The sequence below is a fragment of the Sphaerodactylus townsendi genome, linkage group LG14 (genome assembly GCF_021028975.2).
Source record: "Sphaerodactylus townsendi isolate TG3544 linkage group LG14, MPM_Stown_v2.3, whole genome shotgun sequence".
Taxonomy (NCBI): Eukaryota; Metazoa; Chordata; class Lepidosauria; order Squamata; family Sphaerodactylidae; genus Sphaerodactylus; species Sphaerodactylus townsendi.
Genome location: NC_059438.1, coordinates 7,526,482 through 7,544,417, shown reverse-complemented (window position 1 = coordinate 7,544,417; position 17,936 = coordinate 7,526,482). Strand labels below are relative to the sequence as shown.

Genomic DNA, 17,936 nt, shown 5'->3' with positions numbered 1-17,936 from the left:
AAACAATACAATAATATAAAAGCAATATAAAAGGTATAAACATTAAAACCAGTTACCAACAAGATTGCACAAAACCTTGTAAAAAATAAATAAAGCAGAGGTGCGTGTCTTCTCTCATATACACAAACACATATATTTTCTTCTCATCCATTTAACAGAAATGTAAATATATAATACTCTTCTCATATAAACATAATGACACTTAATTTGTATTCGGATTTACTGTTTAGCCAGCAACACTCTCTGCTTTTCTTCCTCAATTAGTGCAACCCAGTCACACGCTGTAGGCGGAGATCAGTGGCCCCTTCCGCGCATGCAGAATAATGCACTTTCAATACACTTTTCAATGCACTTTGCAGCTGGATTTACTGTGTGGAATCGCAAAATCCATTTTCAAACAATTGTGAAAGTGGATTGAAACTGCATTATTCTGCATGTGCGGAAGGGGCCAAGTGCTTCAGAATACTCCTTGAAAATGCACAAGTTAACAAAACTGCAAAAGCCAGGGTGGGAAAACCCTGATCTAAAGTACGCGGCAGAAACGATTTAACCTGCTTTACGGACAAAATCGAGACTCAAGTGAAATAAATAAGCGACCCTCCTGCCTCCCGCCCGCCCCTGAGAGTCTCCGCAGTTGTCCTCCTCTCGGGCCGGGCCTGTTCCTCAGCCGCCCCTCAGCAGCCGCGGCCTCAGCGCTACCCCTGCTCGGCCAGGCCGGCGCCGCCTCTGCCCGGGCTCAGAGCCGGGTTGGCAGCCACGAGCGGGCGGGCTCCTGAGGGCGGCGCTCATGCGCCAACCGAGCCCGGGGCGGGCGGCGCGGCCCTTTCGGCGACTGACGTCCGCGTCGGGTCGGAGTAGGCCTCTCTGCGCGCTAGGCCGTTGCCGGGCGACTCCGCGGCGCGGGAGGGCCGCTCCAGGCGGAGCAGCAGCAGCAGGAGGGCCCCGCCGCCGCCGCCGCCGCCGCCATGCCGCTGCTCTTCCTGGAGCGCTTCCCTTGGCCCAGCCTGCGCACTTACACGGCGCTCAGCGCTCTGGCCTTGGCCGGCAGCATCCTCAGCGCCTACCGCGCCCTCAGCCAGGCCGCCGAAGAACAACGGGAAGGCCCGCCCGAGTCGCAACAGCCGACGACGACGGAGGAGCAGCCGGCCGGGGAGGACAGGCCGTCGCCGGGATTGGGGCCGAGCGGGGCGGATGTCGCCTCCTACTTGCTCTCGGACGGCCTCTGCGTCTGGGTGAGTGGCCGAGAAGGGCCCGGGATGGGGAGGGGGCAGTGGGGGGTCAGAGGTGGGGAGGGGGCAGACCTTTATTTATCCATTTGCTTGCTTACTTTACCCCACCAGCTCCTTGAAATGATCCTGGAAACACTTGGGCAACTAATGCTGTTACCTTAAAGGAGGAGTTATGTGCTTCCTGTGGCTGGCCCCGGTAACAAAAGGTGACCTCATTCTGTATCAGCTGTGGTTTCCCAGTCATTTCCAAGGGGAGTCTTATTTAGGACATATAGTAATTCAGTCTTCTGGATTACTTTTTACATAGATCAGTTTGTCTCTAAGCTGTCGGCGGCCTCTAAATATGCAGGAATGCTTGCAAGGTAAATACAATTGCAGAAAATGTCTTTTTCTGCCATCGATATGCTTTTCCAGTAGAAGAATTTCCTCCCATCAGTGAGGAGGGTTAAATTCTCCATAGTGATACATGCATTGACTCCTTGAAGGATGTTATAAACCTTGACAGACTACATATCGCGGCTCTTACAGAATCCAGCACCCTGTCAGCATCCCTGAGGGAGGCCCAACTAAATTGATCACTAATTCTAGGGCCAGAAAGGAAGCAGGCGACGCAATCCTGTAGACATCTGTGTCAAAGCAGATCTGGGATTTCATTAGCAAAGGGGGGGAAAAGTGGAACTGAATACCAAATGTCCACGGATGACACTGTTTTAGCAGGATCAGTACTTGAGATGCTCTAAACAGAGCCCTCCGGGGATAGGGCGGTATACAAAACCCACAAACAAACAAGCAAACAAACAAACAAACAAACAAACAATTGGACTTGTTGTGATCCAGCTAATGCAGTGGTAGCAGAGAGGTGAGCTGTCTTTGCTGCTGTCAGTACCACTACCACCTCATAAGCATTCAAATGGGATCTGTAGTATGGCCTGTCAGATTCAAAGTGAGCTTTCTGCCAATAATGTTCTAGCCATCTTCTAGGAAGTTGAGTAAGAACAGCTAGGAACAACCCTGTCAATAGTATGTTGGGGCCTGCCATTTATTTTATTTTATTTTATTTTATTTATTTATTTACTTACTTACTTACTTACTTACTTACTTACTTACTTACTTACTTACTTACTTACTTACTTACTTACTTACTTACTTACTTACTCAAATGTCAGTCGCCCCTCCCACAACTAGCTCGGGGCTCTTTACAGAATGAACAGCAATACAATAAAACTATCTCAGCATGATTAAAAGCCTGTAAAATTAAAAGCTGAGTAGGGATCTAACATTTACGGTGCAGTTAATTCAATTATAATTAATCTATAATAAATACTGCTAACTGAACCAACCACTGTAGCTGAATCAGAAGGCAGACAAATAAAAAGATGGTGACAACCATGGGACTTCACACCTACAGTGGAGCAACAGATATCCACGGAGGCATATGGAAAACGGCCGGGCCTCAGCAAAATGCCTGGCCCCCTTTGCACTCCTAGAAGCCTCAGTTCATCTTGAGATCCATTAGTCAGGGTGGCCGGGATGGGGGCAGACAGAGGAAGGATGTTACTTTTTGAGTGGGCTTTAGAAAAACCTCATGGCATCGCTAGTTCTGTAGCCCCTTCTGATGACCAGAATCTGTTTCGTGGAAATGATGAACAACGCAGTCCTATGCGGGGAAGAGCTGAATGTAGCTGTGAAACTGACACAGGGCTGCTCTGATGTGGCTGGCCCCTCTGCCAGCATAAAGGGCACTCCCACCAGCATAGGGGGCAAAGGTGCTGGTGGTTGGCCACCCCTCAGCTCCATGGTGGTGAGACCTGGAAATCAGGGCCACTGCGGAGTTGTGCTGACCTCCGATCAGAAGCTGCCTGGGTGGTGTGGACTGGGATGTTCTTAGGGGTGGAGGATGGTCAACTTGTGGATTCTCAAAACCAGATCAGGAATGACTTCTGCCAGCTTAGACACTACCCTGTTTCCCCTAATATAAGACATCCCCGAAAAATAAGACATGGTAGAGGTTTTGCTGAAGTGCGAAATATAAGGCATCCCCCGAAAGTAAGACATAGCAAAGTTTTTGTTTGGAAGCATGCCCGACGAACAGAACGCAGGAAAAATAAGACATCCCCTGAAAATAAGACATAGCACATCTTTGGGAGCAAAAATTAATATAAGACACTGTCTTATATTCGGGGAAACACGGTATTAGTTTGCCCAAGTCCATAATGCCTGTGAAAAAGTGGCTCAGTTGAACTGCAAACCATGGTTTGTTGCTATGAGCCCAGCTTTGTGGGCAGGTATGTCGTGGCCTGGAGCCTTAGAGGGCTTTCCAGCAGCAGGGTTTTTTAAAAAAAATCTGCCTTCCCGCACCACCAGAAAGCACTCTGGATGCGGTGGGGCAGGGCAGTAGTGGCATTGTCCCTGGCCACTTCAGGCTGTGGATTGGCTTGCCTGTCTAGCAAACATCCTGTTCAAATCCATAGGCATCTGAAGCACCCTGGGATAGGCCCATAGTCACTATAAAGTTATGACTTTCACAGGGCAAGGCAAGATGGCCTCTGGATATTTGTGTTCCCCAGGACTGTCAACTTGTAGACTCTCAAAACCAGATCAGGAATGACCTCTGCCAGCATAGACACTATTAGTTTGCCCAAGTCCATAATGCCTGTGAAAAAGTGGCTCAGTTGAACTGCAAACCATGGTTTGTTGCTATGATAGCAAACCTCGAAGCAATTTAGGGCTTGATTGCTTAATCCCTTCTCTCCTGTTCTCTTGATTGTGGTGAGATGGTTATATCCATGTTTGTGGCAAACTGTAGATTGCCAGTACGTCTGAACTAGTAAACTAAAGTTGTGCTTACCCTGCAAACCAGGGCTCGGAATGCTGATTTATTCCTGTTTTGGAATATATGCAAGGCCAAATTTGCCAGTTTGGATAGAGTGGCAAACGTGGAAACAACAGATGATCCTGCTGAGTGTGAAAGGAAAAGAGAATAGAGGTCATGTGAGCAGGCCTGAAAATTCTTTGACACTCATTTTATAATTTTATAGTTGTGGTTGCTGTCATAGCTGGACTTAGCCAACAGTTTATGGGATCTGTATATGTGCAGGCAGCTCTCCATGTTTGATCTGCCTGGAATGAAGTCCTAAATTCAAATTACAATTGCTTCATAGCATGTGAACTGTGAAATAATTGGAGTAGATAACCATTGTTTTAACACTCTTAAATCATACCAAAGTGCCACTTGTGAGCTGTTAAACAGAAGAGGAAGTAACTCCATTGAAATGCAGCAATTTGGACTGTTCACTCCATAAAATATATAACTGTAAAGTTGTCTGATTACAGTTAATCTCCTAAAATAGCCCACCCCTTATCCCACTCTTGTTTTGCTCAGAATCTCCCACAGCGCTCATGTCAGTTTTTGGGAGCCTTGTGTTGCGAGAAGCAGGTCTAGGTGTGCTGGAGACGGGGGTGGTCTTGATGCCTGGACACTGATGCCAACCCCCCCCCCCCCCAGTGTGTCTTTCACTCGTCAGAAAGCACCTGTCCAAAATCAGTAAGCGTAGCCTATCCGTGTCAGTTGCCTTGGGGGTGGCATTAATGTGTAACTTGATGACCCCTCAGTGGCTTGTGTTGAATTCATTTGCCTTAGTTGTCTCAGTGGCATTGCTGTAAGTATGTTTATATTTAAGCCGTGTAGTTCATGCTTGGCCAAGATGTGCCGGGATAAACAAGGGATAGGCAGAGTTCACTTGGGCTGAGCTCCATGGAAGAAAAAGTGTTGCACCTCTCCCAATGCATGTGATTTATAATGGCATGAAACATTAACAGTTGATACAGTTCAACACATGGGTCATGTTTGTTTAAAAGGCTGCTGCTTGAAAAATCTCAAGTTGCAGTCAACCACTCTGCGTCAAAACACAGAGTGTTTAGGGTTATGCCAGATTATATAAAAAACTCTGGGGTGTATTTGATCTGCAGTGACTTTGTGAAGACATGGAAATCACCTCTTGATCCTGGTACTAATTGAGGTGACTGAGGAATATGTGTATGTGAACTAACTCAAATCCTTCTTGGATATATCCTGAAACTAAGTAGGTTTCCTTCACCTAATGATGGAAACCTTGCAGCTAGTAGGAATGTGCCTTCCAGCATCTGACAAAGGAAAATCTGTCTCCGTAAGAAGCGTTTTATGCATTGATTAAATCTTTGTGACTTTACCATGCTCTTTTCATCTGAAACAAGCCCCGGTGTGGTGGACTTATTACCACACTAGCAATAGAGTTACACTGTCTTTAAGTCCTGATCAGTTGAATTTGTATTTTTTATTATGAGGTGGAAAGTTACTTTTTAAAATGCGAGTTCTCTTTTACACAGATCCCTTCAGGTGTGAAGATAATTTAGAAAAATGCCCGAATCATAAGAAGTGTGAATTAGTTCTTAGATAAGGGATTTCTTTTATAAAAATTAAGAAAGCCAGTTTTTATATCTTTAGTAGCTAGCCCACTAACTCTGCAAACCTTTTTATGATTAGGTACTGGTAGCCATTGCTAGCAGCAAGAAATTTGATTCAAGGGAGAGAGGAATAGCATGTTAAGGCTCAATAATCTGATTGAGTGGCCTTAGCAGGTGAAGAGATATTCTGAGGCGGCTTGCCATTGCTTACCAAACGCGGACATCCTCGATGGTCGGCCCCATCCCAATGCTGAGGAGGGCCAACCCTTCTTAGCTTCCAAAATTTGATGAGATCAGGCTAGCCTCGGCAATCCAGGTCAGGGCATGTGGTTGTGTTACTGTAGGGATCATTAAATCAACTAATAGGATTAAGGCGTTAACATATATTTTTACAGCTCTGAAGTCTGTGTAAACCCATGTTGGGCTCAGATATGCAACAGCTAGCAAACCTCATTACTTAGTCCAGTGTTTCCCAACCTTTTCGACATCGTGGTACCCTTGACCTCGCTCTTCATATCTCAGGGTACCCTTGAGGTTCATTTGATTTTTTTTTGCATTTTTTAGGTTTTTTTCTGTTTTTGGCCTGTAGGTGGGGGGAGTGGCAAGCAGAGGGAGGGGAGGGAAAGCAGCATTGACAGCCGCGTTGTTTGTCTGCCTAAATTCGACATGGATTGGGGGGATTTAAAGGGAGAGCTCCATTTAAATCTACCCCCCCATGCACACCCAATTTAGACAAATAAAACAATACTGTTTTTCAGTGTTGTTTAAAGGGAGCCCATGAAGCTTCCAACCCCCCCTTCAAAATCCATTTGATTCCGGTGGGGGGGGGGGGCAGGCGGTAGCATTGTCATGGTACCCCTGGGATGTGCTCATGGTACCCCAGGGTACCACGGAACCCTGGTTGAAAATCACTGACTTAGACTAACGCAGCTTCTTGGTTTGGGATAATTACTCTGAATAAACAACTTCAAAGCCCTACATCAGCGTTGGTGAACCAATGACGCCAGGGGTGGGCAAATTGCAGTGTGTGAGCCACGTGCAGCTCTTCGCCCCGTAGTGGCCTTGATTATGATTATCTGATGCTGAAATCCAAGAAACATAATGTTTGGTTTGCATGGGGAAGGCTGGTCGGTGGAACAAGACTCCTGCTCTCCTGGCCTGTCTCCTACTGTGTCTTCTGACTGTGAGGCCGGAAGGGTCAACAAGAGGCTGGGGTTGGAGGTGGAACTGCCCCTTTCTCAGAAAGCTATGCTGGGGGCTGACAATTTATAAAATTGACTTTTTAGCATTGCAGTGACCTGAATTGGATTCAGACTGGGTGGTTTTCTTGCGGCCATTTCAGGCCAGGAAGATAGCATTCCCCCCCCCCCCCCCAGCCAGAATCTCAGTGCAAATTTCAGCCCCATGCACCCAAAAGTGAAACTTTAAAGAATTGCTGGGAGAGTGGAAAACAAAGCGTTTGTGCAGGTATGGTTTGGTGCTGAGGCTGCAATCCAAAGACTTACTTAACGCTCACACAGTGATCTTTTAACTGTTGGCAGGGTGGAGGGAGTAAAACATTAGACTCTTGAGCAGGTTTTAGGACACCAGCTTTTAGTCCTCTGTAAAGTGAGGTACAAGTGACTGAAATCTGTACTTTGTTGCTTGTGTGTTGTAATGGAGAGGGAGGCAGGTTAGGGAGCGGATGAAGTCTGCACAATCCTTGTCACACGGAAGTTCCAAATAAATGGAAGTAAGATTGCATTTCGGCTGTGATAGGCTGAAGATTATTGCTTTGCACAGTTTTCATTTTTAAAGAGGTATTGTTGCTTTTTAAAATCATCCTGAGACTTGGTAAGCCAAACATCCATGTGCATTTCTCTTTTTGTTCCAGGTGCTCGTGAATACTGCTTGCTGTATTCTGATGCTAATCGCGAAACTAATTCAGTGTGCGGTGTTTGGTCCTCTCCGTGTTAGTGAGAGACAGGTAAGGAACAACCTTTGTGGTTTGCTGGTGGGTCATCTTACCAAATAGCTTTGTGTACCATGATTGCAGATAGGGTGGTGGGTATTAATTTCAAAATATATTTGGATTCTGTTCCATTGGCAGTTTTAAGGTTTGATGACGGCAAATGTTTTTGTTTGCTTTGAGAGCCCTTTTGTACGTTGTTGGTGTGTCTGTTTCTATTAGTTGTTAAGATTTCCATCTAGGAAATGAAGTAAATTCATTGAGGAACATAAATAACCACACATTATGGCCAATGCAAACTTTATGCTTCCGCAGTTGCAGTTTGTCTCAGCAGTTGTGCAGGAAAGACAAGAAAAAGTTTAATCTTTCAACTTTCACTTGCTTTCTGCTCTGTGCAGTCTTTTAAAGAAAAAGATTCCCATTGACTACAGAGAAGAATGTGCTCTAGCCAATAGCAAGGGTCACTGTGCTCTCTGTAGTCAAAAGACAAGCTAGGACTTTGATGGGAGGAATATCCTCCAGGTCACCTGAAAATTCCCAGAATTACTTATCATTTTTACTCAGCAGTCCTTGTTTATGGCTGTGGCTTGCTTTGAGGATGGAGTCAGATGATTGGGGAGGAGGGGGAGGGTTCCTGATCAGTCAGAGAATGTTTTAAAACTTTGCTTAAGGAGTTATCTTCTTAATTCTGTGTTTGATGGTTCCCTCTTGGGAAGGATCCTTCTAAGAACAAAGGTTAATTACTCATTAATTAAGACTAATTAGGTAGAATGTGTCCAGCAGTCTTTTGGATCCAGATCCTTATGCAGCCATGAACTGGCAACTGGAGTTCAAAATGGGTCCGAAATGATTAGCAAACCTCAGATTAGAATGTCCTCCATCAACAACCACATTCTAATTGCTGCTACTGATGCCCAATTTCCCACTGATTCGTGAATTTTTAGCATATATCCACATGTATTTAAAGTCGCAATATGAGGCCCCTTGGAGTTTATGTAAGCCCCCAAAGCATTTTATTAGAATTAGGAGACACCCACACATTTACTGTTTTTAGTTTTTTTGTGCCAGTTATCATGATTACTGTGATAATTTTGTTATAAAATAAAATTGTAACCTACTGGGAGCAGAAATGTTTGCATGATTTTAAGTTCCAAAGATTGTTCAAAGGCATCGAGATGCATTGAAAGGCTGATTCTAATTGTAGAACAAATCTTGAATAAGTGACACACGTCTACCAAATGTCATTGTGTGCTCCTAGAAATGCCTCTATCTTTTAAATGTGTGTGTGTATGCGTGTGTTTTATTGTGGCTGGAATAAGCAGAATGCTTGTTTAATTGTGCCTTTCAGTTATGCCAGTGTCAAGCAGTGGGTGCAATTGATAGTCTCCTGTTCTATTTATACACAAGAACTCAGATACTAGTATAAGTTGTATTGACAGTGTTCAATATACCCCTGCTTTCTGCTTCAGATTCCACTTTCGCTTAGTGATACAGTCTGCAGAAATTTTGGGACCTGTTATTTGCTTGATAAAAACTCTTAGCATTTCAAAGAATTAGTGGTTCTGTGATGGTCAAACTGCAGACTTACAGCAAATTCTTAATCAAGAAAGTGCAGGAAAGTGTTAAGCGTAATAATTGTAAAATCAATTATGTGTGGTTTCCAGAAATTGTATTCTTGAAAGGTTCTTTTTAAAACTCCACATACTTTGGTTTCTTTTTTCAGCATCTCAAGGATAAGTTTTGGAATTTCATCTTCTACAAGTTTATCTTTATTTTTGGCGTGTTAAATGTCCAGACAGTGGAAGAAGTGGTCATGTGGTGCCTTTGGTTCTCTGGGCTGGTATTTCTCCATCTCATGGTTCAGCTTTGCAAGGACAGGTTTGAATATGTAAGTTTTTTGCTGTTACCTTAGAGCTGGGTGGGTATGAATTTTCTATAGGCAGGAGCGCTGTTATTCTCCTCAAGGAATAACTGATAACATATAACTGAAAACTGGGACATCTTTACATGAACAGTGGAGGCAGAAGAGGGCACACAGGCTAGGTTTAATATTGTGTTGGGGGTGAAAAAATAGTACCTTGTAGAAGAGGAGTCTGTTCTCAGATTGTGGGCCCTGCTTGAAGTCCATGTTGTTTGTTTATTTATATGCTGCTTTCCTCCCCAGTGAGTTGGCCAAATCAGCTTACATGCTCATTTTCCCTTCCTCCATGTTATCCTCACAGAAACAACCTCGTGAGGTAGGTTAGGCTTTGGGTGAATTCCTGGCCCAAGGTTGCCCAGTGAGTTTCATTGGCCGAGTGAGAGTTCAAGCCCAGGTCTCCCAGATCCTAGTCCAGTGCACTAACTGCTTCACTAAACGGGCTCCCTGTTTTCAATTCTGCTGTTATGGAACGTTGACACTGCATCAGGATTGAGGAAGTGCTTTGCAGACGGGGGTCTCCTGGAACACCCTTATGCAGGAGATTAGCCGGGCTGGCTGCACAGCTTCTGCTGGTTCTGCTGTATAGATAAACTAGTAGTCAAACCAGATTGGATGATCTCGCCTGAAGGGATCTGATGACCCTGATGTCCACCAAAAGATCTAAGTAGAATTGTAAATTCATCCACCACATACTGGACAGTCTTTGTTTTAGAATGCTCCGCTTGGGTCCCAGTGCCTGCCAAAGGAACCAAGTGAAGCATTCTAAAACAAAGACCGTCCAGCCTGCAGTGGATGAATTTACAATTCTGCTTTTTAATCTTTTCCCTGAGAACAAAAGCTGTGGAATTGTGCCCTAGGCATGCTCATTGATCTGGGCTGGGTGATACCTTTGAAAGTCAAAGTCAACAGGTGGATGTCTTCTTACCCCCACCCCCTTTATGTTGTATATTTCAGCTCTCTTTTTCTCCCACTACACCAATGAACAGCCACATCAGAGTCATGACCCTGCTGGTGGCTATGTTGCTTTCCTGCTGTGGATTGGCAGTTGTGTGCGGCATTTTTGGCTATACCCATGGAATGCATACATTATCTTTCATGGCAGCTGAGGTGAGCATTCCAGTTAGAGGTGTTTGTGCACTCTTTTGGTTGACATTCTCTTATTTGGAAATCATTATGTGCATTGATTTTTGAACTGTTTAGCCAGGATACATCGAAAGTTATTTTTTCTATTGCAGAAAAAAATAAGATTACTGTAATATTATGTTCCAGTTTGTGAATTACTTTCACTGGAAGCAGCTGTAACTATGAGGAATTAACTTCTGTTGCATATATGCAGTGATGTGTGTTTTCCCTGCAGAACCCTTGAACTAGAAAATATTTCGGTGCCCTAAATACAGTGTAATCTGATTCAGCATGCTTATTTTGTCTTATGTTTGGTAAATAAAATTTTTTAAATATCCCATGTCTCAATATCAATGAATATCTGAGTAGGGAAAAATGAAGTGTGGTTTTAGCATTACCTTTAAAATGCAGAGTTTAATGCACGCATAATTTTTATACAAATTATAAAAATGTAAGGACAGTATATCATGTGCTGTGTTTACTCATAACAAAAATGATCTAAAATATAAGATAGCTTCCCCAAATAAGAAGTTATACATAGAAATGAATGACCGTAAAATTTAAAATTACTCATCCTTTAAAAAAGTTGCAATATAAACAAAGTTTTTTATTATATAGTAATCAATAGACAATAAACAGTACAGAGAAAAATAATTACTTTCACAATTTGCACCTCTATAACTATTCACAGGTAGTATTTTCTTCAGTGATTTCACTATAATGATGCTATGCAATGGTTTTTGCTGGTTGGATATTAGTCACTGTTTCTCAGGCCCTTTCCCCATGGGCCAAATACAGTGTCCCAGGGACAGCAAAAATGCCGTCCCTGGGAGACCATTCGCACAGGGCCTCAGTTATCAAAACCACTTAAAAGGAACTGGATCTTATACAGCCAATTAATTATTGCCTTGGTTTCAGTTGTAGTCTGATATCAAATAGAAAATTTGACTTTTTAAAATTTCTGGATTATAGTATATATTTGTTGTTTTAATTCCCTTCATTTGCAAATCAAGAAAACATGCTGATACTTTCTCACACATTTGCTTCGGGATAATTGCCTGAAAAAACATTAATTGCAGCTTTGAAACTGCCACGGTTGCATGATATCGAATTGCCAATGGCATCCATTCATTATTGTTAGCTTTCTGAAACAATCATTAGAAATGGCAATTTTTCCACAAAAAAATGAAACAGTGGAAAATGTTCTACCCCATAGCTGTATACGTAGCACAGTAATTTATTAAATTGGTTAAAATAACCAGCTTTTAACAAATTGAAAGGGATTCCTGTTATGTATGAACAATACTCTCAAATTATTTTTAAGCATTTTATTTATAGTATTTTTGATTTTGATTTACAATAATAATTACAGTTTAGGATTGTTTATAATAATAATTACACCTAAGGGTTTTCACTGTTCATAATGTTTCCGTACACATTAGCTTATTATCTTTATAACTTCCGTGTAAGAGAGACCAGTTTCATTGTGCCTATATTGCAGATGGCAGGGGCTGAGGCTCAGAAAGAGTAGCTTTTTAAAGGTTAACTAGGGATTAACAAAGCTTGGCTACCGGTAAAAAACACCAGAATTAAAGGCCAAGGGCATGCTAAATTCATGGACAATGGACTCTACCCAGACACAGGATTTACAGTCACCAATACTGCTGCTGCTGCAGAGAATGCAAATGCGACTACAAGTGTAAAACCCCAGCCGCAATACAATGCACTCAACCACACCTTTGCATAGCAAGTTCCACCCAAACACTTACTGATTGGTTCCCTACCCTGGAACATGAACGATATATACCCCACTAAACATTCCCTTCTCACTAGACACAGTGTATAACAGACTTCTCTCTGTGAACCACCTCTGAAGATGCCAGCCACAGATGCAGGTGAAACGTTAGGAACAAGACCTACCAGACCACGGCCACACAGCCCAGAAAACCCATAACAACCAGTTGAATCCAGCCGTGAAAGCCTTTGACAATACATTAACTAGGGAGTTTGTGACAGATTTGAACTAGGTACTTAATAGATCACAACTGATTCTGCATTATGTTTCTATCCTCCAAAGCGCTCGCAGTCCTTTCCAGTTTTTCATTATTAGGAATGCAGCTTCAGTTTTTGATCAAGTTCCCAGCCAATTTTTGTTATATATCTTAACATAACTCTCAGTTTTAGTTGTCAGCAAGTGGCCCACGAGCAACATCAAAACCACTGAGCTCTTCCCATCAGCCTTTTTGTACTGTTGCCTTTTCCCTTTCCCTCTCCTACTTTCTGTCACAACACAGTTTGTAAGGCAGTGTAGTCACAGGAGCTAGAGGAGCAGGTAAAACTGACCAGGGTGGAACTAGTCAGGATGTGGGACCAGCTTACCTGAAAGTAGTCATTTAATAACATTGCAATGTGGAGTATGCCAACATATATTTTTCTTTGCAGTAGAACAGTGACTGAACTTATTTGTGCATTTTCAAAATACTGAATGGTAGTTCCAGTTTAGAAAATTAGAAGGCAATGAGGAAACAAAGGAGTACTAAGCAAAAGCAGTACGGAGCAACGTAGCGAAAGACCTAACGTTTCAGAATAATTTTTATTTGCTTGTTTAGATGATTTCTCTGTTGCCTCTCTGAAAGGCCCTCCTGCTGCATTAGATCTCCTCAGTTTGGAAAAACAGTTTTTTTAAAAAACATTATCTATCTCTAAGACAAGTTTTACCCTGAACTGGTAAGCCCAGGCAATCCTGATCTTATCAGATCTCAGAAGCTCAGTAGGGTTGACCCTGAAGTATTTGGACGGGAGACCTCAAGGAAATACCAGTGTCCTGACGTGGAGGCAGGCAGATAGCAAACCACCTCTAAAATTCCCTTGCCTTGGAAATCAAATAGTTTCTCCACAAATCAGCTGTGACTTGATGGCCAAAAAAAAGGACAGACAAGTTTCAAACGATGTTCTAAGAGGTCCCTCTTTCTTTTGTTTTTGTCTTCTTCCCGTATAGTCTCTGCTTGTTACAGTGAGAACCGTTCATGTGATTTTACGGTAAGTTGAAGCTTGGGGCCTGGTGTGGGGAAGGAGAGTCCCTCCTTTGGGGGGGGGCAAGACTGGGGGTGGGTGGGGACCCTTTTCTGGGCCATTGTTGCCTCACAAACTATCCCCAGCAGGGAGGCATTCTGGTTAGAAAGGCAGTGGCAATCAACCTCTAAACATCTCTTGCCTTAGAAATTCTACTTGTTCACAATAAGTCAGCTGTGACTTGATGGCAGAAAAGGAGACAAGTTTCCAAATGATGCTCTAAGACATAGGTGTCAAAGTCACGGCCCTCCATGTGTTATGGACTACGGTTCCCATCATCCCCTGCCAGCAATGTGCTGGGAACTGTAGTCCATAACATCTGGAGGGGCGCGAGTGTGACACCTATGCTCTAAGAGATCCCTCTTCCTTTTGCTACTGGACCCAAGGTGTATCATCTATAGCCTTCATTGATTTGTCTTTCCTGGGGAGAAAGTGTCCAGAGAGATGCAGATTTTTGCAGCTGGAAAGTTTAGATTAAGGGACAAGGTATGTGGACCGAAGCCCTGGAGTTTTTGAGAGTTGGCTCTCTTGCTTGCATCCTGGCAGAACCATTCTGACTGCAGGCAAGTGACGTTGTCTCCTGCTTACTCGTGGAATTTCTCTCCACCAGGATCATGGAATGGCCTCTGTGAATTAGCTAGGAGGGCCATCTCCCTGTGGGCTGTTGGGTAGTTTTACAGGGAAGGGCTAAGCTCAGTGGAAGAGCATCTTCTTGGCATATTCAGTGTCCCAGGTTCAGTGTCTGGCGTATGTCGTTAAAAAGGATCATGTAATAGATGAAAGACCACTCACTGCCTGAGACCCTTGAAAGCTGTTTTCAGATGGCCTGATTCAGTATGAGTCAACTTCATGTGCTTAGTGGAGCTGGACCAGAGAGGCTTTTGAGGGGGACTGGTGGCTTTGGTGGTTGTTTAGGGCCTGTGTTTTTTTCCTCAGGTTGTATGTTTGATTGTGTTAATCCAGGGGTCTGCAACCTGTGGCTCTCCAGATGTTCATGGGCTACAATTCCCATCAGCCCCTGCCATCAATTGGCCTTGCTGGCAGGAGCTGATGGGATTTGTAGTCCATGAACATCTGGAGAGCCGCAGGTTGCAGACCCCTGTGTTAATCTGTTGAGATCTATTGTGTTCATTTTTTGAAAGCCTGTTTGGGGCCTGTAGAGTAAAAAAGACTAAAATGTTTCAAGTAAATAAACACTGGGTTATAGATCACTTGATGTAGAATTAGTAATAGGAGTAAAGTGAACAGGTGTGTACCAGAGTGCATTAGGAGTACTATGTTGTTGTTTCTTTATTATTTGAAAAACTGGCGACATGCTGTTCCAAAGAGGTTGTGATACAGGGATTTCTCTTCCCCTAGTTACGTCATTCATCTCTGGGATCTCAACCATGAAGGCACATGGGAAAGCAAAGGGACTTACGTTTATTACACGGATTTTATCATGGAGTTAACTCTTCTGTCGCTGGACCTGATGCATCACATTCACATGCTGGTATGCAGCGTTACTTTTGCCACTCCCTGTTCTTTACAGGTTCAGTAGAATAGAATTGGCTTGTGTAGAATTGTCACAATTCAGGGTTGCTATTTTGTACATTTCTGTAATTGAAGGTTAAGAGCATTTGGAAGGGAATCTTTGCTTGTTGCATTTGCCTTACTGATTCCACACTCCTTTGTCTGAGTGGCAGAGGCTTATCTGGTGAACCAGATGTGTTTCCGCACTCCTACATTCCTGCTGGGTGACCTTGGGCTAGTCACAGTTCTTTGGAACTCTCTCAGCCCCACCTACCTCACAAGGTGCCTGTTGTGGGGAGAGGAAGGGAAAGGAGCTTGTAAGCCACCTTGAGTCTCCTTACAGGAAAGAAAGGTGGGGTATAAATCCAAACTCTTCTTCTTTTTCTCTTCTCTTAGCTGTTCCCTTTGCAGTAGAGGCAGAAGCTGCTCTCTAAGCCAAACATTTACTTGCCCCTTTGTAGTTGGGACCTAATGGCCCAAAAACTGGCAGTTCGGCTGCCTTAGTGGTACTTTCCCATAAACACATGCCCCTCCACTGCATCACAATGTGAAGCTACCTAGAAATATATTTTAGCCAGATTCTCAAATCTAGCTGTTCTGCTGCAGACCAACACGACTACCCTCTGAAACTAGAAATATTTTGTTACAGTGCTGCAGGTACCTTAATTGCTTGTTACAAAAGATAGTTATACTGACAAGCGCTTGAGCAATGTCAAACAGAAATTCCATGAGAGACTCCTGTGGGCTTAGACAAATAGCAATTAGAATGTTGTGTTCTTTCAAGATAGTTCTTGTTAATTTTTTTAAAATGACATTCGGCTGTACTACAGATCTGGCAGAAAGGACATTGACGCCCCATATTGGCTCACTGCTCAAGTTCTATAACCCTTATCCTTAGTGGCATTCCCACTTTCTGCCTTCATGGTATTCACCTCCCCCCTCCATCCCCACAAGACCATGAATGTCACCACAGTAGGCAGCAGGAACACCTCTTCGCACATTGTAATGCAGATGAGACCGCCTCTGTACTCAAGCAGCCTGTGGGTTGGGCTTCGCTGCTAATTTTTGTTTTGGAGAGGAAAAGAGTACGCTCTTGCTCTCGCACACCTTGTGGGAAACTGCTTGTTTTTCCCTCTCGTTTCCATCAAGCCTGGAAAGGAGAGCGCCTTGCTTGCAGCTCTCAGAACCCTGCTCTTCCTGAGGGCTTCCAAATAGGAGAGCTGGGTGTTCGGTAAGGCGCCTTCCAATGGCCAGGAGTCGGGGTGTGTGAACCATCGAAGCTGAAGTGGATGTGCTCTTGTGTCCTTCTCTTGAAGCTGTTTGGCAATATCTGGTTGTCGATGGCCAGCCTGGTGATCTTTATGCAGCTGCGTTACCTGTTCCACGAGGTTCAGCGTAGACTTCGCCGCCACAAGAACTACCTCCGTGTGGTTGGGAACATGGAAGCGAGGTGAGCAGGTGGATCTATTGGCTGGTAATGATTGCAGGCGGAGTCCCGATTTGAAAGCTTAAAAAGTCTTTCCCTGTGATGACATGCTGATTCAGATGTTCAGCTGCTTTTTTATCATTAAAAAAGCAGCATGTAAATAGAAGAAAGTTGGGGGGACCCTTTAGGACTTAACAGAGAGTCTCATTTTCCCCTCCCCAACTTTGTCATCTTTCCCTTTCTGAAGGCTCCTGTAGCCTCTCCCATTTTCCTGCTTCCTTCTCTTCTTCCCACTGATCAGGCAGCCTACGTCTATCAGCCCCCCGCCCCGCCCCGCCCCGCCCCGCCCCGCCCCGCCCCGCTCCACCTTCAGCTGTCTCTCCTTTTTACCCCTTAGCAACCTCTACCCAGGAAAATCAGCAAACCAGAAAAGAAGAAAGATGCTAGATGCCGGTTTTATTGTTATACAAAGCCCCTAGGTTTTTTGCCCTGCACGCTTAATTATTAGCCCTTCTATTGTTTGTAGCTAATGTAAAATTACGTTTTTATAGATCCCTCTGACAAAGCTTTTATGGCAGTACTCGTAAGGGCTTTGTATAACAAAAAAGCTGTCACCTGCTGCCTTTTTTTCTTCCCCAGTTTGCTGATTTTCCCAGGTAGAGGCTGCCAATATAGCAGTAAAACTGCCCACTCGTGTCTTTCCTCTTTTTTAGGATGTAGTGATGGCCACAAATATATACAGCATTAAAAGATGACTGGATGTATTCATGCAGGATAGGGCCATCAGCTACAACAAGCCAGCGGTGTATAGTGGTTAGAGAAGGTGGGCTCTAATCTGGAGAACCGGGTTTGATTCCTCCACTCCTCCACATGAGTGGCAGAGGCTTATCTGGTGAACCAGATGTGTTTCCACACTCCTGCATTACCTTGGGAACTCTCTCAGCCCCACCTACCTCACGAGGTGTCTGTTGTGGGGAGAGACAGGGAAAGGAGCTGGTAAGCCACCTTGAGTCTCCTTGCAGGAGAGGAAAGTGGGATATAAATCTACACTTTTCTTCTAAAGGGAACCTCCACAATCGGAGGCACAAAAGTCTGAATACCAGTGCCAGGCCACATTGAAGGAAGGCATTGACCTTCTGTCCCGTTCGTTGGTCCTCCAGAATAACTGGTCTACTGCTGGGTGAGGCAGCATGCTAGACTAGATGGATACTGAGCTGAACTAGAATAGCTCAACTGATGTTTTTATGCCTGCTGAGCAGATGG

At 44.0% G+C, this 17,936-nt stretch overlaps 1 protein-coding gene across 2 annotated transcripts in view; it reads left to right on the top strand.

The window, feature by feature from the left end:
• The first annotated feature begins 730 nt into the window (after nucleotides 1-730).
• Nucleotides 731-17,936, top strand: part of AMFR (autocrine motility factor receptor) — a 29,940-nt gene continuing 12,734 nt past the window's right edge. The window contains exons 1-7 of one of the 2 annotated variants that reach the window (XM_048515745.1): nucleotides 731-1,232; nucleotides 7,546-7,638; nucleotides 9,344-9,508; nucleotides 10,496-10,648; nucleotides 13,662-13,702; nucleotides 15,095-15,227; nucleotides 16,564-16,697. In XM_048515745.1, the coding sequence (XP_048371702.1) occupies nucleotides 966-1,232; nucleotides 7,546-7,638; nucleotides 9,344-9,508; nucleotides 10,496-10,648; nucleotides 13,662-13,702; nucleotides 15,095-15,227; nucleotides 16,564-16,697 (986 nt within the window). In that variant the 5' untranslated portion in view covers nucleotides 731-965. The remainder of the gene's footprint in view (nucleotides 1,233-7,545; nucleotides 7,639-9,343; nucleotides 9,509-10,495; nucleotides 10,649-13,661; nucleotides 13,703-15,094; nucleotides 15,228-16,563; nucleotides 16,698-17,936) is intronic. The other variant, XM_048515746.1, reaches the window with a different exon arrangement.